This window comes from Watersipora subatra, chromosome 8 (assembly GCF_963576615.1).
Source record: "Watersipora subatra chromosome 8, tzWatSuba1.1, whole genome shotgun sequence".
NCBI lineage: Eukaryota > Metazoa > Bryozoa > Gymnolaemata > Cheilostomatida > Watersiporidae > Watersipora > Watersipora subatra.
The window spans coordinates 52077284-52097751 of record NC_088715.1 but is presented as its reverse complement, the minus strand read 5'-3'; the positions used below and the strand labels follow the sequence as shown (position 1 = coordinate 52097751).

General features: G+C 36.2%; 1 protein-coding gene across 1 annotated transcript in view; it reads left to right on the top strand.

The window, feature by feature from the left end:
• The window catches only part of LOC137402709 (dixin-like), a 31526-nt gene extending 16483 nt beyond the window's left edge, over positions 1-15043 (top strand). Inside the window, exons 8-13 of the mRNA XM_068089215.1 lie at positions 1883-2038; positions 3042-3224; positions 5189-5338; positions 8315-8545; positions 14557-14681; positions 14914-15043. Of these exons, the coding sequence (XP_067945316.1) occupies positions 1883-2038; positions 3042-3224; positions 5189-5338; positions 8315-8545; positions 14557-14681; positions 14914-15034 (966 nt within the window). The 3' untranslated portion in view covers positions 15035-15043. The remainder of the gene's footprint in view (positions 1-1882; positions 2039-3041; positions 3225-5188; positions 5339-8314; positions 8546-14556; positions 14682-14913) is intronic.
• Positions 15044-20468: the final 5425 nt, after the last annotated feature.

The window sequence follows — 20468 nt, the reverse complement described above, 5'->3', positions numbered from 1 at the left end:
CTCGCACTCTCTCTCTCGCACTCTCTCTCTCGCACTCTCTCTCTCGCACTCTCTCTCTTCGCACTCTCTCTCTTCGCACTCTCTCTCTTCGCACTCTCTCTCTCTCTCTCTCTTCGCACTCTCTCTCTCTCTCTCTCTTCGCACTCTCTCTCTCTCTTCGCACTCTCTCTCTCTTCGCACTCTCTCTCTCTCTTTTCGCACTCTCTCTCTCTCTCTTCGCACTCTCTCTCTCTTCGCACTCTCTCTCTTTCTCTTCGCACTCTCTCTCTCTTCGCACTCTCTCTCTCTTCGCACTCTCTCTTCGCACTCTCTCTCTCTTCGCACTCTCTCTTTCTTCGCACTCTCTCTCTTCGCACTCTCTCTCTCTCTTCGCACTCTCTCTCTCTCTTCGCACTCTCTCTCTCTCTTCGCACTCTCTCTCTCTTCGCACTCTCTCTCTCTTCGCACTCTCTCTCTCTCTTCGCACTCTCTCTCTCTCTTCGCACTCTCTCTCTCTCTTCGCACTCTCTCTCTCTCTCTCTTCGCACTCTCTCTCTCTCTTCGCACTCTCTCTCTCTCTTCGCACTCTCTCTCTCTTCGCACTCTCTCTCTCTTCGCACTCTCTCTCTCTTCGCACTCTCTCTCTCTTCGCACTCTCTCTCTCTCTTCGCACTCTCTCTCTCTCTTCGCGCTCTCTCTTCGCACTCTCTCTCTCTTCGCACTCTCTCTCTCTCTTCGCACTCTCTCTCTCTCTTCGCACTCTCTCTCTTCGCACTCTCTCTCTCTTCGCACTCTCTCTCTCTTCGCACTCTCTCTCTCTTCGCACTCTCTCTCTCTTCGCACTCTCTCTCTCTCTTCGCACTCTCTCTCTCTCTTCGCGCTCTCTCTTCGCACTCTCTCTCTCTTCGCACTCTCTGACTCTCTTCATTCTACAAGCATGAGAAGACTACTGCTCGTAATTCATCACACAATGAAGAGTTGCCTTCTCTCCTTTGCGTTTCACCAACTATTAAGATTTGAGCTTTAAAACAGGCACCGCGTAGCGTAAGGGTAGAAAAACATGTCAATTGTTAGATTTGAATAATTTGCAAGGGATCATATGAGGAAAATATATGTATAAATGTATAAATAATAATAATGTATAAAAAATATGTAGAAATGAATTATTTTTGTTTAAAAAGAAACTCACCCAAAGTTTTAGTAGATTTTATCAGAAAATATTGGCATTTTTCTATAATTTCAGTTTGTTTTCGATGTTTGAGGGAATATGCCTGCCAGGATGTTTCAAAATTAAAATCGCAATAACTTAAAAATAGTAAAAATGTGGTAATGGCGTCTCTAGTTCAATAAGACTGACAGCATAGAGGCGCATAACACTGCAACATGAACGCAATAAATGATATCAACTGTTGTGTTTGTTCTTGATGCTTGAGGTAATAGGGCTGCCAAGATTAAAATAGACAAAACTTGATCATGGTTAAAAGACTCACATCAAGCGAAAATGCAAATTTGACATTTATGGTTCCGAAGAGACTGATAGAATAGAGACACTCAGCACTGCAACTCTAATAGCTAAATTCAACTAAAGCAACGATAACAACTAGTGACGTCATTTTGCACGTGTTTTTTTTTCGAAACATTTGAACCCCGATCAAGTTTTGTCAATTTTAATATCGAAACATCCCAGAGTTCAGATCAACTCAAACATCAAGAACAATAGCAAATTATGGAAAAACGTCGATACTCTCTGATGAAATCTGCTAAGATTTTGTGTAAGCTCATCCTTGATAGTGCCCGAGTGTTTGATTTGTAACTCGTCTCGATTATTCAATGCGTTATGAGGTTGTCGATATTTGGCTGACGGATGTTCAGTCATTGGTAGACATCTGGTTGCTGGTTGCAGCTGGTCATATACCAAGCGAGGCTGCAGCAGACGGAGGAGCAGTGCCACAAATTGAAGGAGGAACTGAGTCGGAGTAAACAGGAATGCATGCAGCTACAGGGTATGAAACAGGGCCTCCACCAGCGTCTCAGTGAACAACAGCAAGAGATACTCGAGGTAAGATAACTCTTGCATAATTCATTCAATGCTTTAGATTAAATTCGTCATCAGGTCACATGACTGATAGGAACAGACAACTCTAAGAGTCCATACTTTGACTCAAAGATGAACTTACACAAAATTTTGGTAGATTTTATTAGAAAGTATAGGTATTTTTTTATCAGTTGCAATAGTTTTTGATGTTTGAGGTGATATAACCTTGATGTTTCAAAATTGAAACGGACAAAATTTAATCATGATTAAAATGCTCAGATTTGTGAGACGTCGAAATGCAGTGTTTAGTCAAATCTGTATTAATAAATCTAACTTTGTCATTGTGTGCGTGCATGCATGTGTGTGTGTGCGTGGTGTGTGCGTGGTGTGTGTGCGTGGTGTGTGTGTGTGTGTGCGTGCATGCGTGTGTGTGTGTGCGTGGTGTGCGTGTGTGTGCGTGGTGTGTGTGTGTGTGCGTGCATGCGTGTGTGTGTGTGTGTGTGCGTGGTGTGTGTGTGCGTGTGTGTACGTGTGTGCATATGTGTGTGTATGTGTGTGCATATATGTGTGCGTGCGTGTGTGTATGCGTGTGCTAGTCTTTGTGAACGCTATAAATTTGTAAATTTTTGGGCTGATTTCATCCATTCTTAACACGCATATGCGCTGTGCCTTCTGCCAGTTCAATAAAATATTTGGTTTCAAACTCTACAACTCTACGTGGTTCCTGAGAACCAGATTCTTAACACCCATCTACAGTCACCTGATTAAAAATGAAATACATCTCAAACATCACCTCACTTACCAGTCAAATATAAGTTTACTTAATATGCAGCCAAAATAAATAGTTGTTTAAATGTTAGCGGGTTTCACAAATATTAAATAATTCAATAATTAATACCTAGTCAAGAGACTAACAAATAGCAAACCTGTTAGTGCTTTCACGGCTGTCGGCATTATTAAGTTTAGTTGAGGATGTTGTATTGTTGTTCAATGCCTGACCTCTGACCTGACCTTTTGCTCTCTATAGATGAAAGCGAGCAAGGTCAGAGCCGACATGGCTGATAACGATGAGGATGAGGAGAGCTTGCGTGATGAACTGACAGAAAAGACGACAATGTTGAACCGGATGCATACAGAGCTTGAACGGAGAGAGAAGACGATTGCTCATGTTGAGAGTGAGCTGGCGGCGCAGGCATCGCATTCCAATGAAGTGAGTAGGTAATCTCGCCGTCGGATTAGTGGAGTCGGGGTTTTGTGCTGCACAGTTCCATAGGCTATCACTAAAAGTACTATGAAATAAGCTTGATCTTCACTATGTTCTAACGTTTTTTTGGGTTTAGGAACATGTGGCAAAATTCGGAAGTGGACTAATTTTTTTTCAAAAACCTGTTAGACACAAATGCAACACGGGCATGCAGTTACACTTGTTAACACATTCAAGTCGGAATGTTCTAGATTGTTGCAATTGGTGGAGTAACTCTTTAGATGCTCTACGAGACAGTCATGTATTTAGTTATATCATTACTCCCTCTCATCTAAGGTCTCTGAACATATCATAGACTCCGCTATATACTGCGAAACCGCCATATATCGGTTATCCTGCTTATCTTATAATCAACATATCCTGGAGCAGATATTGCTATAAGAATATATTATATGTTTTTAATCTGTTTCACTGCTTAAAACTATAGCAATAAAAATTTCAGATAACTAATCACACATTGTATTAAAAGAAATGCATTATATAAAACTGTGAGTGCGGAGTTTCAAAAATTCTATTAAATTTAAAGAATCAAAGTAATAATGATAATAAATAAAAAAGTTTTTATTGTTTCTTCACTTTAGAGATGTTAGAAGGGAAGTGTAGGGTTGATGTAGCGTAGGTTCAGAGGTAGATGGGGTTGTACACATACATAACAGAGCTTACCCTACTATGAAGTATTACACTTAAAGACTTGATAAAAGTTAAACTAACTTATATCGTGTATTTTTTCACCTTTTTATGTTTTAGTTGTTATGATTATCAGCTTTTATACATTTTCTTAAACCACAATGTTTTGAAAACTTGAAAAATTGTTGGTTAAAAATAATGTTGACCATCGAGGCAAATACTTGCCCAAATTTTGTATCGGTTGTTGGAAAATTAGTACTGTAAAACCTATAATTGAGCGCCACCTTTAATTGAATGCCACCTCTATTTGAACACTACCTCTAATTGAACGGCACTTTTATTTGAACGCCACTTCTATTTGAATGCCACCTCTATTTGACCGCCACTACGAGAGAAGGGTTGAAAAATAGAGCACCATGGCGTTCAATTACAGGTTTTACGGTGTGTTAAGTAGAGTGGAGGTTTGTTCTATAGCTCTTGGAACTCTGCAGATAAAATAATGATATTTACTTGAACACCTTTGGGCATTCATGGTGCAAGCGTCTGCCGTGGAGCCGTTTAAAAAAATGGAGCCTCTGTATTGCTCATTTTCCCTTTTTGTGACATTTATTTCCTAAACAACATCAGTAATGAACAACTTGAATATGATACATCTGTTTGTGAACTGAAAATATTTTGGCCAGAAACACGAAAATAAAAAAATAGCGTTTGTATTTTAATTCAAGACTTCAGGAATACTTTAATATGAAAAAGTTATATATTTAATGTTATTATAATTTAATATGTTGCGATATAATATGAATGTAATTATTTATATAAATATAATTATAAATATAATTAAATATTTATAACATATTTAATGTTATTAACATTTGATATGTTATAGACATTTAATTTGTTATTAATTTTAATACATTATTAATATTTAATTTGTTATTAATTTTAATATGTTATAATATTTAATATGTTAATAATATTTAATATGTTACTGATATTTAATTTATTGTTAATTCTAATATATTAGTAATATTTAATGTTATTGATATTTAATTTATTGAAATTTGATTTGTTAATAATATTTAGTATGTTATTAATATTCAGCATTAGTATTAAAGTTTCACTCTCCTGAGATGAGATACTGACATTGCGAGATATTTGAGCAGTATTATTGTATCTCCTTTCTTACAGGGATCTGTTAACAAATTGTTGAAGCTACAATTTTTGCACACTAGCTCTTTTTGCTGCTGCATTCTATGACTAACCATGCCGGCGGGTTTTTGTAGATAGTCAAGTCATTGGAGGCGCAGGTGAAGGATCTGCAAGAGAAACTTGCGGAGAAGCAGAGGAAGTTGGAAAAGCTAAGTGATACTAGCTCGACCTGTACAAGTCTTAGCGGGGATTCTGGTTCTCTCTCAGAGAAACTGACCTCCAAGGTCGGTGTCTGCGCCCGTACCAGAGTATATGTTCACTCGCTAACATGTGACTGCCTTTAGCCCTCCATGCTTGAACCTTGTCAACACATAGTATGGGCTGCTTACCTTACAAATATGTGTGGTTTCTCTGAACAGAGGCTATTTGCTTGTGAGTCAGTAGGTCATAGCCACCCTCCTAAGGGGTACTGAGGCCAATAGTCTGGACATTCCTTCAAAGGACGCTTATGAGGTCTGCTTAAAGATGAACATGTACATGTTTAGTAAATTCTATCAGAAAGTATCAGTATTTAATTTTTTGTAGGTCAGATGTTTGAGGTCATCTGACTGCCAGGATTTTTAAAGAAGGAAATCGATAAACTTGTTTACGAGTAAAACGCTCAGATTAAGTAAAAGTGCGATTATTATGTCTATAGTTGCAAAGAGATCAACAGAATAGAGACACATGACACTGCAACTTGAACACAACAGCTGACATCAACTATCACAATGATAACAACTGGTGACATCATTTTGCATGTATGTTTTTTCTGAGCGGTTTAATCGCGATCACGTTTTATCGGTTTTAATTTTGAAACATCCTGTCATATTGTATATCATACATTAAAAACAATAGCAATTGGTAGAAAAATATGGATGTTTTTTTGATAAAATTTACTATAAAAAAAATTTTTGGATAAAATTTACTAAAAATTGTTTATACAGGTTCATCTTTAACAGAGTCTATGAGTGTTTTTAAAAGCCATTGTTACACAAACACTGCTCTGTGAGCTTAACTGGACATACGAGGTCTGATCAACAAGTTCCAGGAATGGCTGTATTGTTGCAATATAGATAGTTTTACAAACAAACTAAATTAATCTCCTTCTAAATACATTCCTTGAGAGTCTATACATTTAGTCCAACGCCGCTGCCATTGCTCAAAGCAGTGACAGAAGTCCGCTTTCTTCAGGGCCCGCAACTCCGAAGTTGTATTTTTTTTAATTGATTCGATGTCTTTAAATCGTTCACCTTTAAGGAAAATTTTAATTTTGGAAACAACCAGAAGTCACAGGGAGCAAGGTCTGGTGAGTACGGAGGATGAGGCACAATAGAGATGGAGTGTTTTGGCACAGAATTCATTCACAGTCAAAGATGTGTGTGCTGAGGCGTTATCATGATGTAACCTCTAACCACCTGGCTTCGCTAAAGCTGGTCTTTTGCGCCTGATACTTTCTTTCAAGCACCTTAAGATATCTCTGTAAATATACTGATTAACAGTAGTTCCTGGAGGTGAGAATTCTTTGTGTACTATTCCATCAATGTCAAAGAAAACAACCAAAAGCGTTTTGATCGCTGACCGTGACATCCTCGCCTTCTTTGGTCTAGGAGACTCAGGTGACTTCCACTGTGAACTCTGCATTTTGGTTTCAGGGTCGTACCCATACACCCAGCTTTCATCAGCTGTTATTACAGTTTTTAGGAAGTCGGGATCATGCAGTACTGCTGTCTTAAGTTCGTTACAAATGTCAATTCTTCTCTGCTTTTGATCATCATTCAGCAAACGTGGAACAAACTTTGCAGCTACCCTATGCATGTTAAGATCATCTTTTAATATTTTATGAATGGTACCAAAAAAAAGCCCAGTTTGTTGGCTTACTTCTCGTATAGTAACACGGCGATCAGCGTTGACTATAGCCTTTACAGTGTCAATAGCAGTGACAGTCCTTCGTGATGTTGGAGCTCCACAGCGTTTATCGTCTTCAACCTCTTCTCTTCCTTTTCTAAACCGTTTGTGCCATTCATAGACTTGTGTTTTTTTTAGGGACTCATCCCCGAAGGCTGTATGCAACATTTGAAGGGTATCTGATGGTGATTTACCGAGTTTAACACAACATTTTATACAGACGCGTTGTTCGTTTTGATCGGCCATTTTGAAAAATTCGCCGAAAGATCCAAACTAGTCCGTGATTGTATTAATATTGCTTAGCGACGACTAAGAATTTTGGCCTAAAACTTTCTGTACTCACTAATTAGGAGTTGTTCTTTCGTTTGCAACCATGAAAAAGTAACTCCGACATAGACTACTAGTCATGATAACACAATTCCGGGAACTTATTGATCAGACCTCGTATCTGAGTCTGGTGGCAAGGGAACTTAAACAATAGGAGACATGTCCAGTTGCAGAGAGCAATTTAAGGGTGGATGTCATTCCACCCATCATCAGTAGCCTTTTTGGAAATGGAATATCAACCCGTTGTTTGCGGGTCAGGCACCCTAGACCATTTGGTCACAACTGCTGACTGTGGTCCAATAGTAATGCCCTCTTTGGGAAGTCTGCTTTGCGTAACTGGCAGTTTATTTAATAATGGCGGGTCTGGTGTTAAGCTATAAAAAAGTTTTTATATTTTGATTAGAGGCTGAATCACACAGGAGAAAAATTGATCAACTTCGTAGGCTAACTCACCGGCTCTGACTCTGCGGCTTGCTATAGCGATGAAAGCTAGAAAATTCATGTCTATAAGGAGTGGTTGATATTTTTGCATGCCACTTTGTGATGACTGACTGATTGTTTGAGATTTTGTTTTAAAAACAAAACCGGATTATGCCAAAATGCAGTATCGAGACTCAGTCATCCAAAAATAATATAATTTTAGTTTAATTTAAAAGCAATTTACTTAAAACATACATTAATATTGCAAGTTCCCTAATAAAAATTGATTTTCATAAATGCCAAGGACAAAAAGTATGCAAAGTGTTTGATGACTCGACTGGGCTTCACAGAATATTAGAAGTCGTATTTCACCTCCAGTACTACTCAGCTTTGGACGACTCTATACAGAGCGGACCCTTTTCAATAAGATGATCTTTTCTTTAAAATTGTTTAAATTTCGGCAAGCTGAAATCGATACACGTTTAGCCCAGTACCATGTGATGTAAACTATAAAAACACTCACATATGTATTTCGGCTATAAAAGATTTTATGCATCGCTATACAGGTGGAAATCACAGCTAGCGCAGAGCTAGCCTCAGCTCAAGCCGCCTTAGAAGCACTAAAAAAAGGTCAGCCACATAACCACCCTCATCTAATTTCCTTGGAGTCCGCTCTAGTCAGTATGGCTGCTCATTTAAAGGAAGCCAACAAGCTCCAAAGCAAACCAACAGCAGAGGTCAAAGGGCATCGGGTATTCAACAGGGCCACAACCAACCCAAGAGTTGACAGCACCAAGGTATCTGCTCAGCAATCATTAGCTGCCTTTGATGCAGATACAATCCTTCACCATGTTCTTCTTTTTATACTACTCATAAACTGGCAGTCTAGTGTGTCGTGAGAGATCATCAGGTGTACCGAGGAAGCCCAGAGAATAAGTATGTGTACAATAATTCTAAAACATTGGAAAGGGAAATCTTGGTGCAGCTGGTAGCATCTCAGGTGGCGATACAAAATGTTATCAGTTCCCATCTCATATGATAAAATCTATTTATTAATCTCCAACCATGGCTATGGCTTTTATTATAGTAAATTTTGTATGCACAAATTATGTTAAACAAAGTTAGATGTTGGAGTTGTGGCTCCTTGCTTAGTATTGCAGAGCTAATATAGTTCTAGGAAGATTGAAGGTGTTGCAGCAGTAACCCTTAACCCTGGTTCCCATATTGAATGCAAGACCCCGGCGGTAATCTCCCGCAGCAAAACACTTACGGCGCTAGGCTTGGCGGCTTCTGTTCACATAAAACTGCATCGCAAATAATCGCATAAACATGTTCGCTCGCCATGTCATTTCGAAAATGCTGACCTTCACATTTACAGTAAATTTTGGAAAGGTTTTGCCTGTGACTTTTCGCGAAAGTTGAACAGCGCTGAATTCTTGTGTTGACCGCCGGCAACTACCAGCGGTACTGGGCGTGCAGGTTCACATTTCACCGCTGATAGCCCTGCGGTGTTGTCGTCGGTGCTTGCAGCATATATGGGAACCAGGCTTTAGCTTTGACAAAATTTGTGTACATAACCTTTGAAAGAGTTTCTACCTAGTTGGCACTGTAGAGTGCACTCACAAGCTATATCTAACGTTTTCGCTGTTCTTCGTCTATGTTTATTAACTCTCAGGCTAATGCGAATCAGAGGGTGCTGTGTAATCAAACTCCTTAATGCTTGAGAATTTTAGACTATTGCCTTAATGTGATCACTGCTAACCTTTTAGAAGATAGCAAAGGGTGTCAATGCTTAGTCTTATTATTTTCAATGCAATTTGTTTAAAACTTGTGAAAAATCAAAAAATCATTTTTTAATCTAAAGCATGGAAACAGACTAATTGTGCAGTTTTTATGCTAGTGTTGGATTCTATGAAGTTTTGCTCTAATTATAATATAACTAGAAATTCCACTGTCATACAGCCCATGACCAAAGAGATGGCCAGAGATATTGGCAAAAAATAAAGGGTACTGATGGTTGAGAAATGCAATATTAGCAATCAAATGGCTCTGCAGTGCAATAGGATAACTGCAATGGTAGCTGTAATGTACTGGGTGTGGGTGTTATTGTATACAACAATAAGCAATAATGAATGGAAAAGATGTTTATATTTTCCCCCTGCAATAGGAGAAATGCAATATTGGCCAATATTAGAAGTAAAATGCACTGATATTCTTAGAATAATCAATTTTATTAATATATTAATAATAGAAAAACAATACACAATTTTGTTTACATTTCAAAACGTAATAGGTAGCAATATCGAGAAGTTGTGGTATTTATATAGGTTTTTAGAAAATTTATTTAAAAAGTGTTTGGTCATGACAAACAACAACAATGAAAGGAAAATATTACACGTTTATATCTCTCCCTTGCAATAGGAGAAATGCAATGTTGGCCAATATTATAAGTAAAATGCACTGATATTATTAAAATAACCAATATTGTTAATATAGTAATACAGCAATAATAGAAAACCTATGAGCGTTCATGCGTCTCGAAGATTTCTGCAAACTGCAGCAAAATAAAAGCTGTTATAAAAGTGTTATAAAGCTGTAGGCCTAATTTACTGTAATGTATGTAATTCAACAACAATAAAGAAATATGTTTATTATAACTCTGAAATGCAAAATTAGAAGTAAAATGGCAAGCTACTGTGTACTATACACAGTTTGAAAGTTGGTTGCGTTGAATGTAGAATGGTTTTGATAAGCGATCTTTAACAGAAAGCGAATAAGAGCATTCACGCGTATAAAACTGTAGCAAAATAATAAATGTTCTCGTCATGAAGGGGCGTTGTAGTTCGGCCCTAGCTTGTACATAAGTTGTAAAGAATTTCGGCCAAGGTTTCAAATAATGAAACCTTCGGTGATTGGACAAAAAACACAGGCTGATAAACTGTGTACCACAATTTCGTACCTGTAAATTGGTCTACGCCTCAAACGGTCTACGTTTATTACAGAAACCTTCGAATAAATTTGATTACAAGTAAAAAAATGCCATAGACTGATGAAATGAGCACGGTTTTCTTGTGAAATGCGCACTGCTAAATAGTTCTACAATCGGTCGCACGGCTTTATTGGCGTTTTAATTTGCGGTCTTAACTTTTATTAAACCGAGCTTTTCAAGCTTTTTGTCGCAATTTTCGTTCAAATTAATCTGTCTATTTGTGTATAATCCGATCAGATGGGTAAGTTTTAAGATATTATCGTAGGTTTACAAAGACTTGGTAACATATTTAAATAGGTTTAAATGTGTTTTGTATCGTTATTATACTTTAACGACTTTAAATTCCGATGCTTAAATATTTTGATGAAATTTCTTGACGAGGGTTCGTCTCATTGTTGATGAATAATTTTCGTAAGTTGTGTGCACATGCATTTATCATAAAAACTCCCACACTTCCGCTCCGCTCGTGTGGTCGTGGGATAAATAGATTGAATAATTAAAAAATAAATAACATAATAATACTATAATAAAATATGGTTTTAGTCTTCACTGGCAGAGGTCGGTGAATCCAAATTTATAGTTATACTAGCTGTGCTAACCGGCGTTGCCCGGGTAATAAAAAAGTCTGGACAGAAAATTGATTTGTGTTTAACCTATAACAACATTTCCCATTCTAACTTTCAAACTACATATCATGAGAGAAGTGTTTTGTGTAGTTGAAATAAATTGAGAGAAAAATAAAAACAACTGAAGGTTTTAAAACTTTGTCAAACAACTTTACCTTTCAAGTTATTAGCTTGGAACATTGCCAATGGAAAATTCCATTAAGCTAGTTAATAAAGACAGTAGGCAATGACATTGCTCAGCATTGTTGCCCAGCTACGCTATTCAAATAATAGCTATAGCTGGAGGGACACACATACTTTGAGAAATATATATATATAGATATGTATACATAAAATATATATATATATAGTATATATAGTTTTGAGAATAATTATAGTTTTAAGCTTGAATCAGAGAAAAAGAATTTTCTGTTCAAGAATTTTCACATCATACATCTCTGTATAGACATAAAATCTGATCCCTTATTGCAAATGCCAGTTGTTGTCTGTACAGTATTTAAGGCTTTAAGTATTTAACTATTTAAGCTGAAAGCTTTCAAAGTTAGTGCATATAACCCTACAAATTAGTGTTTAAATAAAAAAATTTGTTCACTTTTGATTGCACACTGTATTTGCAAAATATCAACCTAAAACAGCCGCAATGCTATGTAACTACCGTAAAACCTCTAATTGAACACCGTGGCACTCTAATAGAGGTGGCGTTCAATTAGAGGTTTTACAGTATATTAAAATCGCTTGGTTTTTGAACTGAATCATCTAAAATTAGTTCATTCAACATTCCTATTCATACAAGCAAGTCATGAGCTGATAGGTTTTTTAAAAGGTAACTTTAATGTGTAGCTAGTTTTACAGACTAGTTTTAAAATTTCCTGTTGGTGTAGAGGAGGAATTTATTGTTAGTACTATCTGGAAGATGAAGACGTGTCGCCTGATTGGTGTAATCCACTCAAAGACCAATGTGGGATGTATGAACGCGATAGACTTTTTCTCGGTATTTATACTATCTGGTTTGACCCTGCATGCCCAAAATGTTGATTTCACTACATGATAAACTTATCCTCGCTTCACGTTATTTCACCATACTGGTTACAGATTCATATTGGTCATATGGACACACTGGTATTTCAGGTTCTGGTTTTAGTTTAATAGTATTTATATAAGTACTACATTTATGAGTTCATTATTACATCTGTTTTTATGCTCTGACAAGAAAAAATCTGTACATTCTCTTGTCATGCAGGAGTCATCATATATGACTGTCTTGAAGGTTCTTTTGGTTGTTTATGTATCCAGATAAACGGTTCAGTTTTCTGCTTTGGTAGACTTAGGACCTGATAGCTGTAGAGCACAGCACTCTACAGTTGGACTACGGTGCCAGACAACAATTATAGTTGAGACGCAGTCATCATTGCATAGTTTTAGCTTTGGACATGAATAACTCATGTTTTTACATAGAGACCGAAAACAAAACTATATATATTCTGATTCCTTATGCTGTTAATAATTTCATGAGTTTAATTTTATATAAGTTTTTTGGAAAAGTTAGACACCATTTAAGGGATCATTCAGTTTGTGAAAACTTTTAATTTTCTGAAACAACAGTTTAGTCGCTGTTGATTTGAACAAAAACATTGAAGATGGCACTGAATTTTAAATTGTCTTGTTGCATGTTTTATTATATTGTTATAAATGAAAGGAATTCCTCCTGGTTGCTCAATGATGCACCAGAACATAGTTATTTAAAAGAACCATGGCTATAATAGAGGAAAACTGGAAACGAGTAAATTAATATTTTATCTTTGAACTGATATAAATACTAATAATAATCTTTACCATAATGAGATTCGTGTCCATCTGTCTGTCTGAATCCTAATACAGTCATACTTCGACTTACGAGCTTAATGCGTTCTGAGACTGAGCTCGTATGTCAATTTACTCGCATGTTGGTGCAATTTATTTATATATAGAACAATTAAATACATATTGATTGGTTTTCATACTCTAAAAAATGCAAATAAAACTCTCAAAACAAGATATTGTAACAGGAAGAACATGTTGGTTATTGTCTTAACTTACCACATGCTTTCAAAAATCAACGAATAAAAAATAATGCCAGAAAATGTGATTAAGCTGTAAAATTAAATACATCCAATAGCAGCTACCACTAGCATTTGCCAGGAAGGGAGATATAGGTTATCCTTCATTACAACAGTTGACTTTGGTAAATTTGGATTTTATCAAAGTCTTAAAAGACAAACTTAGAAGCAAACCTAAAAGCAAACTTTCATTTTAACTTAACGTACCTGGTAATTAAAATTTCTTCAGCATTCAAAGTTTCAAGTTTCTCGCTGGTTAGCTAATTTTTCCTTTGTTTCGCTCTCACGACCAGCCGGCCGTTTTAAGATAAACTTATCTAAGGACGTTTGCTTTTGTCGCCCTTTCAACATTTTGCGATTAGGACAAACACAGGTGTCGTCACAAGGGGTTACTGCATGACCACTAGCCAACTTGTCCGAATGTCTATTTTTATAGTTTTGATAGATAGCACCGGCCTTTTCAAATAGCATCGTTTCAATTATGCTGTCACATGCCAATTGTTTATCTTTTATCCAATGCCTAAGCAGTTTCTCCATCAGCGGTCGTGAAGATTGCTGCGCCGTTTAGAAACTATGGTTAGTCCTTTGCAAACTAAATGCTCTGAATATAATCCTTCTGTTTGATAGTTGTGGATGTATTTTTGTCATATTGCTGAGCTAGCTCAATCACGCATACACATTTCGCATATTTTTCAATAATTTTCCGTTTAATATCAATTGTTATCATTCACTTTTTCTTTGCATTATCTTTCATTTTACTGGCGAACTTTTGGTCGACACACAGTACTTTTAATTCACTTAATTCTGCACTGAAAATCGCTCACAACAAAACACGGTACAAAAGTATAACCTGAGCAGTTGAAAAATACAGAGTGATGCTGTTCTCATAAAACACCTCCAACATACTTGGCAACTGACTCCCGTGATCATATCTCAAACATGGCTCATATGTCAGTGCTAAAACTTGCTTAAAAGCTGGCTCGTATCTCAAGTTTCTCGTACCTTGGGGACACTTGTAAGTTGAAGTATTACTGTAATAATAATACTTTCTTACTAGTAATGGTGCCAGTAATAATATATTTGTTTGTTGGTTACAGTTGCTGTGTTTCTCATCGAAGTCCGTCACACCCTCTATGAAAACTGTGCAGAAGAAGCTAGGGGAGATAACTCTAAGAGACTTCAAATCTGTGTTTCCTGCCGGCAATGAGGGCCCCAGACTCAAGTGAGTCTAACAACTAAGGAATTAAGTCTAACACCTTTCTTAATCTAAAAGGCTGAAGGGAGCCCATACACCCAAATCTTTGCTAAGCTATCCAGAATTACGTCTAAAAGCTTCCCTGTTGACATGTTAAGAAAGTAGTAGAATTGGTTGTCAAATAGTATTCGGAGTTGTCTGCTTCTAGTGTTGTATATATACAGTCAATCAGATTAAAAGCACTTATTTCTTTTTACAGATATGAATTTAAGTCGCTGGATCCCGAATTTGGCACTGTGAAGGAGGAACTGACAGGAGATAACGATATCTTACCAGGTTGGGAAGGGAAGGTGATTGGCTGGATAGAAGAAGTGTCTTAGTCTGTCAGGGTATTTTTGGTAAGCATAGATTATTTCGTATACTTCACTTATGGTACCAGGATTTTTGGAATGTAAATTTATCTGGAGAGAATTCAGAAATATGAACAAAGAGGGTAAAAAATGTTTGTGATACAAGATGTGCAAAAAATATTTGATATACTTGTGTGCCAGGTTTTTTGCAAGTAATGACTGTAAAGGTCTCCATTATTTAGTATAACATAGGAAGATCTCTAAATGTACTCACATTGTTCAACTTCGTCAAACTTCAATTGTGTAATGCTTTAAATGAGATTATTGGGAGTTATCTTTTCTACGAATGGTAGCAGACAACTTTTAAACATAAGATATAAAATCATTTTATTCTTGATTCAAAGATTTTTAGGTACATGTTTTGCTGTCTTTTAAGCTAGATATTTAGTGTTAAATTTTTTAGTGAACTGTTTAACCAGTTGTATAGAGTACTAGGAATACTAGCTGTGCGATAACTACTAAACTTTGCTGAGCATGTGGCCAGGCATACCAGAGTAAAGGATAACTAGTCGTGAGGGAACTTCTCATAAGTTATAACGAGTAGACAACTCCTTGTTCATCTTATTTAGTAGATAGTAAATATTCTGACCAATGACTTTGGTCATTGGCTGACTCTGCCAGCCTTATAATATTGGAGACCATAAACTGAAATAATTACAAACCTTATAACTTCAATTACATATCTCATCAAACTCATGTGGGACAATTTCCTGTCAGATTACCGACTAATCTGCATCGTTGATTGGGCGAAATGGGGAGTCTATGGTCAGATCTCCTTTTTGTTACCTTCAGTGAACCCCATCAGAGACTGTATTTACAGTCTACACCACAAGGCTGTGGATGCTTTCACATATCTATAGATAAATCAAAACTCAGAAGTAATAGTAAACACATATCTATAGATAAATCAAAACTCAGAAGTAATAGTGAACACATATCTATAGATAAATCAAAACTCAGAAGCAATAGTATTAGCACTATCTATAATAAAGCTTTTTACTGAGATACAAATATATAATCCGTGTATAAATAACCCGAGTAGTCATGGGATGAAAGTTTGTTGAGCAATAGAGTGAGATCCAAACTAATCATTTCAACTCACGAATTGGTAAGCTATTCACCTCTAATGTCTCGTAGCTAAATAATAAGTAGCTAAATAGAAATGGCATATTAAAAGTGGCCAGGGCTATGCTGTCTAATCATCTAATTTTTTTACCAGTGCATCATGCACAGGAAGACCTCAAATCTAGGCATAATGTAATACACTCAGATTTAAGTCACATTCAAATGGTTATGAGATTTTTAGTTATCATCCAGATACACAAATCCCAAACATCATTTGAGGTAGTTGCTAAGTAATTATGCCAAATATGTAAATGTAAAATATAGGTGAGAAAAATTCATCACCGAATTTTTCTCACTTATAAAAAAATAATAAAAACAACTAGCAACATTAGACTAGCAACGTCTAGACCAGGATTAACAACATACCTCAAATCTAGATAAAGACTTTATTACACTTTGGTCCAACGATTCGTGAAGAGATATACTGATTTTTATTTACTCTTGGATACAGTGTAGTTACGAGCACTATTATAAGGATATTCTGGTTGCATGCTGAGTTATTCTCTCTTGTATTTTCTGATAAGTGTTAAGACAACTCACAATTTACTTCTAACATTGTAGGTGGTCCTTATTATCAAAACTTACTACTATGAAGCACTATTCTACATGTCGGAGGCCTGTACAGAGCTCAAGTATAGAAAGTGGAGAACACAACATGGCTCTCGGCATCAGTCTGTAGTTCCTCTCTTGTGCTTGATCTGAGTTGAATCAGGGATTAGTGCTATGCTTAACCCATTGAGTGCTGGTGTCTAGTATAGCCTCACTGTGAGTGCAGTATTCACCTCGACTCAGACTGTGGATGAACATGACATGAATAACTGGTACCAACCAATCATGAGTGGGAAAAAGCTAACTTGGATACTTCTTATTAAAATACTTTTATTTCCTTAACGAGCAATTGTCAACAAAAACTTTCTGCTGTATATAAGTCAGGATACAGAAAAAAAGTGAAAGATTTTTTTAGAAAAAACTGCGAACATCATAAGAAAAGTGCTGTTTATCTAGGTTCAGTGGTTCTAAACAGATGGCCGTGTTATATCTAGCAACAGCTGTACAACACCTCAATAATAATTGAAATAGTAATCCTCAAACAGGAAGTAGAGGTGTGCAACTAACTTTTTCATTATATACATTTACAATAGCCTCATGTCATAAGCTACAACAGCCCTATATTATTATGCTCTTTTTTTGGCAATAGCTTAACTGGGCAATAGCTTAACTTGGCAATAGCTTTTCGATTCTAAGGCTAAAATCAACTTGTTCCTGCAAATATCTATACTGTGACAAGAGTTTTATGAATTTAACAAAGTAACATGTAACACAGCTAGCCTCAGCTTGACAACAACCTGTTGATACTTGTTTTCATTTTTATTATGATTGACAGATATCTATAGCAGACTTGGCTGATTGCCAGCCATCTAGTAATTTACTGGAGAACTCTAATTAGGACAATGGACAACTATGGACAATATTTCTAAAATATATATTTACAATATTTGCTGTTATTATTCAGAAAGCTGTACAATTTTACTGGTGCTGCTTTTTTAGAAAACTTTTCTTGGCTGAAAAATATGTTCTGCTCGCCATCATTATTTTATCTGAATTTTTAAAAAGTAAGTTTTGCTATTATATTGTTGAACCGTTTGCTACAATAATGGAAAATATCTAAAACGTGGAGATACACTGTCAGGTTCAAGATGACCATATAAGGCCTTGAATTTTACTGCAGAGTAAAACCAGCACTCAATGGGTTTATTTTCTGCTCATTATCCAATCAATAACCTTTGCTCACTTGTGTTTTTACCAATCATGTGTTAGTATTTACGTAGGGTTTGCTTTAGAGATGGCACCTGTAGTCTGATTGGTCATACCGCAGCCCTTTTACTCAATCATATGCCAGATAATAACCTCAAGTCGTAGTAAATGCAGTTTGTCTATATATTTATTTTAGCCTGTTGAGAGTTATCCGTCCAATCCTAGTATGTCTGCTGTCGATCTGAGGTCTATTTTACTCGGTTTAGGTTCATGTAGGTATTGGATGTCTTTGTACAGATGTACAAATGCTTTTGCTTCCCAAGTCACACAATGCCCTTCTTGATGGGCTAGTCATACTTTTTCACTTTTTATTAGCTACAATATTTTTAAACTTTCATATAATTTGTACTTTGCTTGAACATGACAAATATACGTAGTTGCACATCATATGTCTATTGTTGTTTACTGATCGTAGTCGCGCTTCAAATTATATGTTTCAAGAAGAGTTGTCTTGTCATAGTATTAGCCAGTTTTTGTCAGTTGTAAGGCCAAAACCTTGTTAGGTTTAATTTTATCAACAAAACAGCATCATAGACTGTGTAACCAAAATCGATATTTAGTGGAATCAATTGGCCATACGTAATGTGAATATACAGCATACATATACATTTAGCAAAGTGAAGTCATATTTAGCAAAAGGGATAAACATTGAGCAAGGTCATTACATGTACAAAATGTAAATAAAATAATAGTCGATTTTTCTTCACCTTTGTCTCCCCTGTCTACCTGTAGATTAGGTAAGGACAAGTTAGTTCCATCTCATCTCCTTAGTTCGTTAAAGGTCTCTGCAGCAGATATATTACAGTTGTGTATGAAGGTTCTTAGTGTCATCACATGGGCATTCATTCATCATTCATAGGTGCATTGAAGCTGTCTTGCTGTTTGCTATCATGACACCATTGGTGATATTCGCGTATGAACAAGATGTGGTTTGCTTCCATCAGGCTTTGCTAGCCTAGACATGAACTAAACACACAACTCTAGATGTACGGTACATCAGCTGAAACAATAAGAAAAGTTACGAAGGTCATGAGATAGGTTTCAAGCAGATTTTAGAATCTGGATCTTTCATAATAAGCTGTAGTCAAATAGTGCTTTGTAATTCTGATTTATGTTTGAAAAGACACTGGATGCAATTCTCTTAACATTCCTCACAAAAGATTCAAAACACAATGATTTTACGCACACATGAATCGCTTAATTAATTTTGTTCCACTTTAGCTAGTTCTGGTTCAAACACTGATATCTTTTAATCATTGCAGTACGTATAGCAGCTATTAATTGCTGCACTCTGCCTTATGTAATCCTAACAAACCTGTTCATGCATTTATCATCTACAGCAACATGTTAGGTAACAAACCTATATAAATGTAGGACAACTAGAGAAAGTACGCTAGCAACAAGACAGCGTTGAAGACAATTACAAAGACTTCCTCACTGCTATGTTATGTGGCTGACTGTGGTCAACATGTGAAGGGCTAAGAAGCCTAAAATGAACTTTGATGCAAATAATTTCTTGTGTTGTTTTAAACCAGGTGTATGATAAACGTTATCTACCATAAGATTAAGGAAACCAAGTGTTAGCTCGTACAAGTATGCAAGAAAAACTAAAACTGTAACAGAGCTAAGACTATTTAATATTATATACACAGATGATAAACAAAATATCTTAGAAATGTGTGTTCATTCTCTGTAAGAATAATTATAATACCGATAATAATGATAATAACATTACTAATGATGAGAATAATAGAACAACTCTTGGGATAATTTACTACTTGGACAGGTCATACCGCAACCTCATTATATTAATCATATAATAGATTATACATTTTATAATATAATACATATCATAGTTAAAAGCTAATTATATATAATAACTATAAATATAATATATATGTAAATGCCCTCTTACATGAGGGTGTCTAAAATAATCCTATAGACTCATTGTAATGTTCCTCTCCATGGCAGTCTTTATTAAAAAGGGGAAAAGTTTTATGCGCCCGAATATGAAGAAAAATCAGAGTTACAATATCAATGATAAAAACAATAAAAAACTTTTTTGGCGTGACTCTCTGCCTGACCAGTTCATATTGAGGTCAACTGCTTTGTTTAAATTTTATAAATGATGTCACCTATTACTGCAAGCAAAGTTGTTTGCTTGTATGTAATTCTCATTTTCAATACGTACGAAGCCTTGAATATGAAGCAAAATGGTTTTTACCTCTTTGTACTGCATAAAATTGATACGAAATCCTATTTTGAGTTTGACTTTAGTTTAAGGCAACACAGTTTGAAAGCTGTCCCTCTGCAGTCCTCAATCTCTCTTATATGATTTTTCTTTGCTGAAAGCATGAAGAAGTGTGTGATGAGTGGCATTAGGGAGAGCTATAACCTTGGTCATGTCTCTCTTAGCCCGCTGCTAAGGGTACCCAAATGTTGACGAGAGTCTGAGACAATGTGT